We start from the raw sequence: 13,401 nt of genomic DNA, 5'->3' as shown, positions 1-13,401 counted from the left end.
GCTGTTGTTGAGGATTAAGGGATTTGTTAGTTGTGACAAAATGGCACAAAGGCACTCTTTTCACCGAATTACATAAATACAGTACCTGCATGAGACTGTTTCCTTCTGCAAGCCCTATATAGTAAGACTCAAACATGCTGATAACTGATGTGTTGTTGTCACGATTATTTATGTGCAAAACTAAAATGATATAGTTACAATCATTGTTTTGTCTCAGAGTATAAAGCCCATCTTTATAGTGGCCTTCAACAGTACTTCATTTTTGGATTAGCAATTTTTAGTAGAATGTAAGGCTTCTTTGTAACTTGTGTGATTTGTACATTATAATCTTCTGAAATTTCTGATAAGCAGTAGTATAATATACAGTACATACCTTACAGTGTATGCATTGTTACACTATACATTGATTTTTACTATGTATTTATTGTTGTGTTATTTACATCATGATGATTGATATTAATACTGGATGGACCCAGGTCGTAAGTATCATTACTTGTGATAATTACTTTAGTGTTAAATAGTCACTAAAATGGGCTAGTGATGTGTATAGATAGCTGTGGAATATAATTTCAACTTGATCAGTTATCCAAAAGTAACATATGGCAACAGTGGGCTAGAGATTGTAGACTATAATTAAAACTTAGTGTATTAAGCTTTATCTGTAATTATTGCTTTTTGAATCCTTATTAATGTTAGTGCCTATATACAAAGTTATGGGAGTTAATACAAGTCGATGTGTTTGTGTCCATTATATTGAACATTGGCTGTTGTTGAGGATTAAGGGATTTGTTAGTTGTGACAAAATGGCACAAAGGCACTCTTTTCACCCAATTACATAAATACAGTACCTGCATGAGACTGTTTCCTTCTGCAAGCCCTATATAGTAAGACTCAAACATGCTGATAACTGATGTGTTGTTGTCACGATTAGTTATGTGCAAAACTAAAATGATATAGTTACAATCATTGTTATGTCTCAGAGTATAAAGCCCATCTTTATAGTGGCCTTCAACAGTACTTCATTTTTGGATTAGCAATTTTTAGTAGAATGTAAGGCTTCTTTGTAACTTGTGTGATTTGCACAATGTCATTACAATCTTCTGAAATTTCATAAGCAGTAGTATAATATACAGTACATACCTTACAGTGTATGCATTGTTACACCATACATTGATTTTTACTATGTATTTATTGTTGTGTTATTTACATCATGATGATTGATATTAATACTGGATGAACCCAGTTGGTAAGTATCATTACTTGTGATAATTACTTTAGTGTTAAATAGTTACTAAAATGGGCTAGTGATGTGTATAGATAGCTGTGGAATATAATTTCAACTTGATCAGTTATCCAAAAGTAACATATGGCAACAGTGGGCTAGAGATTGTAGACTATAATTAAGACTTACTGTATTAAGCTTTATCTGTAATTATTGCTTTTTGAATCCTTATTAATGTTAGTGCCTATATACAAAGTTATGGGAGTTAATACAAGTCGATGTGTTTGTGTCCGTTATATTGAACAGTGGCTGTTGTTGAGAATTAAGGGATTTGTTAGTTGTGACAAAATGGCACAAAGGCACTCTTTTCACCGAATTACATAAATACAGTACCTGCATGAGACTGTTTCCTTCTGCAAGCCCTATATAGTAAGACTCAAACATGCTGATAACTGATGTGTTGTTGTCACGATTAGTTATGTGCAAAACTAAAATGATATAGTTACAATCATTGTTATGTCTCAGAGTATAAAGCCCATCTTTATAGTGGCCTTCAACAGTACTTCATTTTTGGATTAGCAATTTTTAGTAGAATGTAAGGCTTCTTTGTAACTTGTGTGATTTGCACAATGTCATTACAATCTTCTGAAATTTCATAAGCAGTAGTATAATATACAGTACATACCTTACAGTGTATGCATTGTTACACCATACATTGATTTTTACTATGTATTTATTGTTGTGTTATTTACATCATGATGATTGATATTAATACTGGATGAACCCAGTTGGTAAGTATCATTACTTGTGATAATTACTTTAGTGTTAAATAGTTACTAAAATGGGCTAGTGATGTGTATAGATAGCTGTGGAATATAATTTCAACTTGATCAGTTATCCAAAAGTAACATATGGCAACAGTGGGCTAGAGATTGTAGACTATAATTAAGACTTACTGTATTAAGCTTTATCTGTAATTATTGCTTTTTGAATCCTTATTAATGTTAGTGCCTATATACAAAGTTATGGGAGTTAATACAAGTCGATGTGTTTGTGTCCGTTATATTGAACAGTGGCTGTTGTTGAGGATTAAGGGATTTGTTAGTTGTGACAAAATGGCACAAAGGCACTCTTTTCACCGAATTACATAAATACAGTACCTGCATGAGACTGTTTCCTTCTGCAAGCCCTATATAGTAAGACTCAAACATGCTGATAACTGATGTGTTGTTGTCACGATTAGTTATGTGCAAAACTAAAATGATATAGTTACAATCATTGTTATGTCTCAGAGTATAAAGCCCATCTTTATAGTGGCCTTCAACAGTACTTCATTTTTGGATTAGCAATTTTTAGTAGAATGTAAGGCTTCTTTGTAACTTGTGTGATTTGCACAATGTCATTATAATCTTCTGAAATTTCATAAGCAGTAGTATAATATACAGTACATACCTTACAGTGTATGCATTGTTACACTATACATTGATTGTATTAGTGTTTACTATGTATTTATTGTTGTGTTATTTACATCATGATGATTGATATTAATACTGGATGAACCCAGTTGGTAAGTATCATTACTTGTGATAATTACTTTAGTGTTAAATAGTTACTAAAATGGGCTATAGTGATGTGTATAGATAGCTGTGGAATATAATTTCAACTTGATCAGTTATCCAAAAGTAACATATGGCAACAGTGGGCTAGGGATTGTAGACTATAATTAAGACTTACTGTATTAAGCTTTATCTGTAATTATTGCTTTTTGAATCCTTATTAATGTTAGTGCCTATATACAAAGTTATGGGAGTTTAATACAAGTCGATGTGTTTGTGTCCATTATATTGAACATTGGCTGTTGTTGAGGATTAAGGGATTTGTTAGTAGTGACAAAATAGCACAAAGGCACTCTTTTCACCCAATTACATAAATACAGTACCTGCATGATACTGTTTCCTTCTGCAAGCCCTGTATAGTAAGACTCAAACATGCTGATAACTGATGTGTTGTTGTCACGATTAGTTATGTGCAAAACTAAAATGATATAGCTACAATCGTTGTTATGTCTCAGAGTATAAAGCCCATCTTTATAGTGGCCTTCAACAGTACTTCATTTTTTGATTAGCAATTTTTAGTAGAATGTAAGGCTTCTTTGTAACTTGTGTGATTTGCACATTACAATCTTCTGAAATTTCTGATAAACAGTAGTATAATATACAGTACATACCTTACAGTGTATGCATTGTTACACTATACATTGATTGTATTAGTGTTTACTATGTATTTATTGTTGTGTTATTTACATCATGATGATTGATATTAATACTGGATGAACCCAGCTTGTAAGTATCATTACTTGTGATAATTACTTTAGTGTTAAATAGTTACTAAAATGGGCTATAGTGATGTGTATAGATAGCTGTGGAATATAATTTCAACTTGATCAGTTATCCAAAAGTAACATATGGCAACAGTGGGCTAGAGATTGTAGACTATAATTAAGACTTACTGTATTAAGCTTTATCTGTAATTATTGCTTTTTGAATCCTTATTAATGTTAGTGCCTATATACAAAGTTATGGGAGTTTAATACAAGTCGATGTGTTTCTGTCCATTATATTGAACATTGGCTGTTGTTGAGGATTTAGGGATTTGTTAGTTGTGACAAAATGGCACAAAAGCACTCTTTTCACTCAAGTACATAAATACAGTACCTGAATGATACTGTTTCCTTCTGCAAGACCTGTATAGTAAGACTCAAACATGCTGATAAATGACGTGTTGTTGTCACCATTAGTTATGTACAAAACTAAAATGATATAGTTACAATCATTGTTATGTCTCAGAATATAAAGCCCATCTTTATAGTAACCTTCAACAGTACTTCATTTTTGGATTAGCAATTTTTAGTAGAATGTAAGGCTTCATTGTAACTTGTGTGATTTGTACATTACAATCTTCTGAAATTTCTGATAAGCAGTAGTATAATATACTGTACATACCTTACAGCGTGTATGCATTGTTACACTATACATTGATTGTTTTTGTGTTTACTATGTATTTATTGTTGTGTTATTTACATCATCATGATTGATATTAATACTGGATGAACCCAGTTGGTAAGTTTCATTACTATAAACTATAGTGATGTGATAGTTACTTTAGTGCATAACTGGCTAGTGATGTATATAGATAGCTGTGGAATATAATTTCAACTTGAGAAATTTTATGAGTTATCCTATACTGTTAATACCTATCTAATCCAAAACATCCAAGCTTTAAAAAAAGAGTGCGGCCCTCAATAACGCTATGGTGAAAAAGATGGGAAATCTAAGGTGGCGGCCAAGAAATAGCTGTGATGGTAGGTTAATGGTAAAAATTTTAATAACGACAATTCAGGTGAAATTTGTGCTAAGATCAGCGGCACCAAATTCACCTGAATCTTCATTATTAAAATTTTTACCATTAACCTACCATCACAGCCATTTGTTGACTGCCACCTTGGATTTCACATCTTTTTTCACCATAGCCTTTTTGAGGGCCGCACTCTTTTTTTACAGCTTGGCTGTTTTGGATTAGATTTCACTTCTATTTGTATTTGTATACCCTAAAGCCGGCCTATGGCCAGCTTTGGGGCTTTTTAAACCTATCTTGTTTTCTTTACCACAGGAAGAAGAAAATGATGAAGCAGATTTCAAATACTTTAACTATTTCTGATTTTATCAGTAAATGTTCAATGCATATATTTATTACATGTCAATTATTCCCTATGGATAACTTGTTTGCAGCTGATCTCTCTAGCGGGTGACTTGAAATGTAGCTGAACTCTCTACAAGGTGATTTGCTTGTAGATGAACTCTCTACAGGAGTCTCTCTATAGGGTGATTTGTTTCTAGCTGAACTCTCTGCAGGGTTATCAGTTTGTAGTTGAACTCTCTACAGGGTGATTTGTTTGTAACTGAACTCCCTACAAGGTGATTTGTTTCTAGCTGATCTCTCTACAAGGTGACTTGTTTCTAGCTGATCTCTCCTTTTTTCTAGCTGATCTCTCTACAGGCTAACTTGTTTACACAGTAGCTGAACTCTCTACAGAGTGGTTTCTTTGTAGCTGAACTCTCCACAGGATGATTTGTTTCTATCTGATCTCTCTACAGGGTTACTTTGTCTAGCTAATCTCTCTAAGGGTGATTTGTTTTTGTAGCTAAACTCTCTACAGGTCACTGGTTTCTAGCTGATCTCTCTACAGGGTGACTTGTTTGTAGCTGAACTATTTGCAGGGTGATTTGTTCGTAGCTGAACTCTCTACAGGGTGATCCTTCTAGCTGATCTCTACTGAGGATGACTTGTTTGTACCTGAAATATCTGCAGGGTGATTTGTTTGTAGCTGAACTCTCTACAAGGTGATCCTTCTAGCTGATCTCTCTATAGGATAACTTGTTTGTAGCTGAACTCTTTACAGGGTGATTTGTTTGCAGCTGAACTCTCTACATGATGATTTCTATGTAGCTGAACTCTCTGTAAGGTGAATTCTTCTAGCTGATCTTTCTACCGGGTGATTTGTTTGTAGCTGAACTCTCTACAGGATGACTTGTTTCTAGCTGAACTCTCTACAGGGTGATCTGTTCGTAGTTTAACTCTCTGCAGGATGATTTGTTTGCAGCTGAACTCTCTACATGATGGTTTCTTTGTAGCTGAACTCTTTACAAGGTGACTTCTTCTAGCTGATCTCTCTACAGGGTGACTTGTTTCTAGGTGAACTCTCTACAGGGTGACTTGCCTGTAGTTGAATTGTCTATCAGATTAACTGTTTGTAGCTGAATTCCCTACAGAATAACTTGCAATGTAATATAATTCTATAATGGATAAGTTATAAACGTAGTTGAATGCTCTATTAGGGTGACTGTTCTATTAGAGTATCTCAATCACGTAGTTGCCTTTCGAAGTGGTTTGTAATCTGATTCTTCTGTACTATTGCAAGGACTTTCTATGATGATTATTCCAGCTACATACTGATTTTCAGCTCATTGCTCTAAGCGGGTTGCCTGGTAGGCGTGAAAACTAATAGTTTTTTATTCATAAAATTTATCACGTAATTCTGACACAGGTTGGATTTTGTGTCATATCTCCATGGTCTTTATCTTGATTCCTTTCAAACCACAAAAAGGCACTCCTATGATGGTTACTCCATCTACATTACAATTTTCAACTCATTTCTCCAACAGATCTTCGACCTTATTTTACACAAATAATCGGTCATAACTCCGTGAATGTTCATTGGATTCCTACCAAAGTTGTTACTGAGATCCGCTTTAATGAGCCCTTTAAGTGTGCAAAATTTCAGCCCGATTGGAGCACGCATTTGTGTTTTATGGCGGATTTTGCAAAGTGTGCGAAATGAAGAAGAAAAAAGAAATTAAAACGAAATTGTGTTCGCTCGTATCTTGGAAATGGCTTGAGCGCTTTTCTTCAAAATTGGTATGTAAATTCTCCGAATTGGCCAGCACTTCTCTAGCAAGTTTGGTTCCAATCAGATTAGGGATCACAGAGCTACATAGGTGTGAAAATTGTGTTTTCTTTCTTTCTGTTAATATACTCACGGTGTGGTGCTCCGGCTTCTTGGGCTGCACGACACACCACCGTGTGTCTTGATTCCACCACCATGTGTCTTGATTCCACCACAGTGATTCTTGTTGTACAAGTTAGACAAAAGTAACATATGGCAATAGTAGGCTAGAGCTACTGTCATAAGTTTATAGTTGTTATTTGAATCCTTATTAATGTTTATGCCTACAAAGTTATCCATTGCTATAAATAACTGCAAGTAGAAGGGAAAAGTAGGATTTCAAGTTGGATTAGGGATCAAAGAAAAAGAAGTAGTAAAATAAGGGAGCTAAAAACTGTAGTGAAACAAGGAAGGTTGCCTATACCTTGTTTCACAGCTTTTTTCTTTGATCCCTAATCCAACTTAAAATTCCTCCTACTTGTTTGCTTCCTTTTATAACATAGCTAGCATTGGTATGTGACCTACGTGCAGGACCATCTCTACATTTTAATGCCAGGAACAGAGACCAAACATTAATCACCAGTACCGCTCATTTAACTATGTAGCATGGATGGTGACGTTATATTTTTAAAAAAAACATGAGGTTTCCTTATACCATCCTGCAAGTATGAATTAGTGACTCAAAACACCAAAGTTGTTTGTGGTTTTTGACAGGAATGTAGCTCAATTATTCAGTGAGTCTTCCCTACCAGTGCTTTCAACGTGCTGTAAAGAACAAACAAAGGTACCTGCTTTACATGCAGGACAACTAATGTGACATATTAGTTAGCCATAGTATCCTACATTGCTGTGTATAGCGTGAATGTTGATAATGCTTTAAAGTACATGTTCCTTGTGTCATTTTTAAGCACATGTAGTGAAATAGTGAACATGCAGGGTTAGTTAAACTACATGCAAGCTAAGGCAATTGTATAATTATATACCTACATGACAGGTGGTGTACACATAGCACAGTTTCTGTTTCTACATGACATTTACCTTACTGTCAGCAAAGAGTAATACCTTAGAAATGAACTTGTGCTTAATTTAAAGCCGACACAATTTGCAAGTGTAGTTACTGTATGGCAAGCAATGGTTCAGAATTACTTCCCATACTATGCTATGCACTTTCTGTTTTAATGTTGTACACTTCTCGCTATACAAAACCCCATACAGGTGTTTATAAACATCGTCATTAATATTAACTTATGATCCTTTAAGCAGATCTAGAGTGAAAGGATGTAAGCAGGATTAGTGAAATGGTTGTGCCAGGTCAAGCAATTGCACACACAGATCCTCAGTGTAAACTATGGTTTGTGCATGGTGCTAGTAATATGATTTTTCAGATGTACAGTAGTACCTGTGCAATCTTCCAAGTTGTATATCTTCTACAGCAGTAAATGAGGTAAATCTGAACAAAGTGTCGTACAGATTAAGTGAAAAGAAGCTTTCACATAGACACTGGACAAACACACAATTTGTTGGCAATCTACCACAAAAGTGCTATAAGAGTCTCTGTGATGTAAGGCAGCCTATGTGCCAGTGCTGAAAAACAGTGAACATAAACGTTTGTGGATAAACAATTGCATGGAACAGATAGAACAAAAAGGTGCATCAAAAGGTCCCAAAAGTGAAAAAAATTATGACCTATGCATAGACGGGGATTGAACCAAGGTTGGTTAAAATCACTTGGCGTTAAGGGAGGTGTGCAAATCACCACAGTTGTTTTGTCTGTGGTTTCATACAGGAATGTTGCTCATCTTTTCTGTGATCCTTTCCTACACCAGCGCATTCATCATCCTATAAGGAACAAACAAAAGCACATATTGATTTGATACGACAACACTCTAGTAGCCAGATGATGGATGTTTAATTTTGCAAAAAAATCCGATGTTGATACATGCTTAGCATGCCAATATGCTATGAGCTAAAATTTGAGTGTGCACAAAAAGGCACCGTTCAGAAAAAAATGTGCCAACACGTGGATTCGAATCCATGACCTTCTACATGCTAGTCAGGCATTCTACCACTTGAACAGTATGTGCTGTAGTTTTCAAAGGACTGTTGCTCAACTTTCTCTACACCTTGGCCTTCTACGTGCTGTAGAGAATGAACAGAAGCATGCGTGAACTTGTGATAATAATCTTAGAGTAGCTGCATGATGAGTGCTTCGTTATTAGCACTAATTGTGTCGAATCTCGCCGAGTTTGGTGAGTAAGTGGTGTGATGGTCAGACAGACAGATGGCTTTTCAGCTTTATATGTGACCGGATTTGCGAAAAGGAGTCTTCCACACACATCCAATTCCATGAACTTGAGAGACCATAACGTGGTACTCAAGTAACAAGTAACTCTGAAAATTTCTCTATTTGTTAACCTATGTTGGTGCTCACTTCTGACCAAATTTCAAGTCAATAGCCTTTTCCAATCTGTGTGGAAGACCCATTTTCGCAAATCCGGTCACATATATAGATTATGACAAATGAACCAGTGCATACCGTTATAAAAGGAAGAATGGCACCAGGAATGCCTTTTGCATCAGAACGCGTGCACTAATAATCGACTACGTAATGGAAAGGGAGGTGTTTATTACGCTTTGTTTTCAGCACGCTTTGTTTTCAGCTATGCTTTACTCATTACACAGCATTACAAATGAAGAATAGTATGAGAAGCATCTCTGCAATCAATCCAGTTGCTATGGAAAATATGGGCGATTAGCCAACATAGTCACAGAGAATCCACATCCCGCTATCGCGAATCGACACCTTATGCTGTCAGTGAAAAGAACTGGAACACAAAGGAGGACAAAGGCAAGTCCATGATGCATGTATTGTACATACTGCAGTTGGTGAAAAGCATGAAGTAATGTTGAACAGTGAAGAAATCAAGCCTGTAGCCTTATCCATTGTTGAGTTATGCTTGGCTGGGTCCATCAGTTAATCAGTCAGTCAGCGTAAAATTCTGATAAATAGGAAATTTCATAGAAACTTTTTGGAAGGATTTAGGGTTGGTCTGAAGACTTTTTGGACCTGGCTGTGCCTAACCAATGCTGCCAAACTATCATCAAAGGAAATTGAGGCTAGTTTTAGGGTGATATTTTTGGCTGGAAATGCCCAGTTATTCACAATCCCTAATATACAGAACTATTGTACTGTATGACGACAATCCACCACAATAGTTTATACAATTAAGACAGACAAAGGTAACATAATTTTAGACTATAATTAAGTTATAAGTTTTATCTGTAAGTGTTATTTGTGACTGGATCTGGGAAAACAGGTCTTACTGCCCATGACAGCTGCTAAATCTGTCTATACTGGTATTTTCAAAAAAAAGCAATATTAATGATGGGAGGATTGAGAAATATCAAGCAATAATATATAGCACTGTGTAGTTAATAATCAAAGCTTTGGGATGAAAAGGAAATGATGTGAGGCTAGAGGGTGTGCATAGCACAAATGTTCACATTTTAAGCACGTCACTATAATATAATATTATATACACCTAAGTAGTTTGTAAATGGCAAGACAATTTAGTTGCAACACTAAACTACAGTGTAGTAACTGTTATTAGTATGGTAATGGAGAGTGCAAAATCCAAAATGTACAGGTATGTGGCCTGAATAGTTCAGACTTCAGACGCAATGAAAGATGTCATTATGTAATGTGATTTATTAATATTGCAACACAAAACAGTGTTGTCTAAGTGATAATATTATTGTAAAGACTAGACATATAGAATAGTTGCAATAATAACATGTGTTTTATTGATATTGATTGTACAATAATATTGCCCAAACCCTAACTAATAGGCCATTTCTGCATGAGGTCTTTACTATAGTTACGTCTCTTACGGTACACACATGCTACAGTTCCTGTACTTATGTTATCATGTACTCTATGATGAACTGTTATTATACAGAGAGTATTACTGAAGAAATATCTGAAAAGCTGTTCCTTGAAAAGCCACCAGACAACTTATTATGCACAATTTGCTGGGAAGTGGCTATAGATCCTGTCCAAGCTATCTGCTGTGGAAAACTGTTCTGCAAGACTTGTCAGGAGAGTGCTAACAAACAAGATGTAAAGTGTCCGCATTGTCGTCTGAACATGAAGATTTTTCCAGACAAGAGGTCCCACCAAGAAATTAGCTCCCTAAAGATAGTATGTCCTTACTATGTCAGAGGTTGTGAATGGGAAGGATGTGTATCAGATGTGAATGGGCATATCAATAAATGTAAATTCAAGTTTGTAGTGTGTCCTAATGACTGCAAATGCAATTATAAACATACATCTGCATACCTACTAAGGAAGTATCTGGAGAATCATTTAGCCAGAAGCTGTAAAAATCGTGTAGTGACATGTGAACACTGTAAAGAGGAGGCAAAAAGTAAAGATATGGAAGTACATCACAAAAATTGTAAAAGATTTCCTATCTCTTGTCCAAACGAAGAATGCAATGAGAAGATCCCTAGAGAAGAGAAAGATCGACATGTTAATAAATGCCCATTCACCACAATCCCATGTCTCTACCAGGAGTTTGGCTGTGCTACCAGAATGATGAGGAAGGATCATGATGATCATGTTAATGATGTGAAGGTGATGTCCTACCACTTGTCACTACTTGCCATTGAGTTGAAGAAAGAGAAAGAGGCACGTATGGCACTGGAAAAGAAACTTAAAAAGTGACCATAGTAATCACTATTAGCTGCTGCATTAGGTTAGGCTTAGGTGGTGCTGTGACAGTGAATTTTATATTTTTACTTGACATAAATGTTTTCTTGCATCTATGTGTATTTTGTTTAAAAGTTAGCCATACTACTTTACATGTCTTGGCCATTGAAATAGTTATACAGCATGCTCTATTATTATGTGTCCATTTCACAAAGTGATTAGTACACTAACGTGACAAAAGGTGATTGATACACAAACTTGTGGCTACAATTTATTACTCAGGTCATTGATTGACTACAGTATGTATATTCAATAAAACTAAACAATTTCTGGTGTATACATTATAGATGTTGTTTTTTATGAAATATAAGTATCCCCCAGTCCATTCTGTTCATTATTCACTGTAAATTTAGTGCCAATTTGTTGATGTGATGAGAGCAAGGCTGTGAATAATATGTAGACAATTTCATTTTTGGTTGTTCAGATTTTGAAATTTTCTTTCCCTTGTATAATCCAGCTTGTTGATGTTCATGTAAACTAATGTTTTGCATAACTAACATGTATGCTATAGATAAGATGTGCAGTGATAAGATTCTTCAATGGATAAACTGTCTGACCCAAATAAATGACACAATAATTACCATGGCAGAGCTAAGGTGATACAAGTGTGCACTGTAAAATAGAGCAATGCATGTCTCAATCGTCTGTGTGACTGGAATTTTGGTAGGAATTCACAAAGGTTGCAATTTGTTTGAAGTTTGTGGCTGCATGGACATGTTATCCAATAAAACATCTGTTACACAGGTATCTTACCAGAATTAAAGTCTATGGTTATATGCATATTGTGCAATATCAAAGTGTTTTCTAAGTGCCATGCACTGTCTAATAGCACGTAATGACAATCATTGTATATAATCCACAATAAAGCATGCAATTATAACAGTTCACCACACAAAATTCATTATATTATGTTAGTTGAGGGCCCAGGATACACAATTACACATACATAAAAGAAAAATGATAAAATACAGAGATATGTGCCCTAATACTCTACTTCATAGGCGGTGGAGACAGGGGGCCATGGCCCCCCCACTTTTTTGGGACACTGTTTACAAGTAAAGATCGAGATACTCTAATAGAACAGTCAGGATCTGAATACTCTAATAGAGCAGTCACAGTATTCAGAGAAGCAGTGTAGTAAATTACTTAGCTACGTATGTGTAGTTATAAATAAGGAGATATAATTGGTGGAGAGCAGCTATTGTTAGCAGGCTGTGACCTTTTTTTTTTTTTTTTGGTCTTCAACTCACAGCTGGCCTGGCCCCCTCACTCTTTGGCCTGCTCCACCGCCCCTGCACTACTTGATTTACAACATCAATTGGCTATGTTGATTACACAATGTATAGCTAGTACAAGTCCATTCCAGTTTAGACACCATATCCAGTAGGGCTATTTTCCTTTTCAATATCATTTTTTTCAGTTGATTCATCTTTATCAATCATATAGTAAATAAATTGAAAAATAAATAAAATATCTTCCTCTTCTGGCTCTAATTCCTTTATGTCAACAGCGTCACCATCACCGATATATGCAGTACTGTTATAAGTAATTATTTACTGTAATTAATTGTAGTAGAGTCACTGGCAGCACTTGTCAGTGGCTTTCAGTATCTTTTTTGTGTGTACTGAAAAACAATAATAATAGTGTCATTGATCGTGAGAACATTCTCAATACTAACAGATTCACTTGTAAGCTGGAGGTTACAGTATGGCAAGTAATCATTTAAGTTGAAATCCAAAATAATATTATGGATAATCCTGGTTGGCATTTTGAATCATCTCTTGATTCTCTTCTGTCTTTCCTTTCAAAAAGGAAAATGATGGACGTAATTCAGGATCAACTTTCCAACAGTCAAGCATGATTTCATATCTGTTGAGATATACATGTTGTATTATGGCTTATTAC

General features: G+C 35.4%; 1 protein-coding gene across 2 annotated transcripts; it reads left to right on the top strand.

Moving 5' to 3' along the window:
- Positions 1–4,313: 4,313 nt before the first annotated feature.
- LOC136249324 (TNF receptor-associated factor 4-like) lies at positions 4,314–11,607 on the top strand. Of its 2 annotated transcripts, none has more exons than XM_066041286.1 (2): positions 4,314–4,341; positions 10,685–11,607. In XM_066041286.1, exons 1-2 carry the CDS (start codon positions 4,329–4,331, stop codon positions 11,449–11,451), a joined length of 780 nt encoding a protein of 259 aa, XP_065897358.1. In that variant the 5' UTR covers positions 4,314–4,328; the 3' UTR covers positions 11,452–11,607. The 2 variants fall into 2 exon arrangements, 1 of the variants encoding a protein (XP_065897358.1); XR_010698154.1 differs by lacking the exon at positions 4,314–4,341 and adding an exon at positions 5,176–7,509 and having other exon boundaries at positions 10,685–10,819.
- Positions 11,608–13,401: the final 1,794 nt, after the last annotated feature.

This window comes from Dysidea avara, chromosome 3, assembly GCF_963678975.1.
Source record: "Dysidea avara chromosome 3, odDysAvar1.4, whole genome shotgun sequence".
In the NCBI taxonomy this organism is placed as follows: Eukaryota; Metazoa; Porifera; class Demospongiae; order Dictyoceratida; family Dysideidae; genus Dysidea; species Dysidea avara.
Note: the sequence above shows the minus strand (reverse complement) of the source record. Positions and strands in the feature narration are given on the sequence as shown.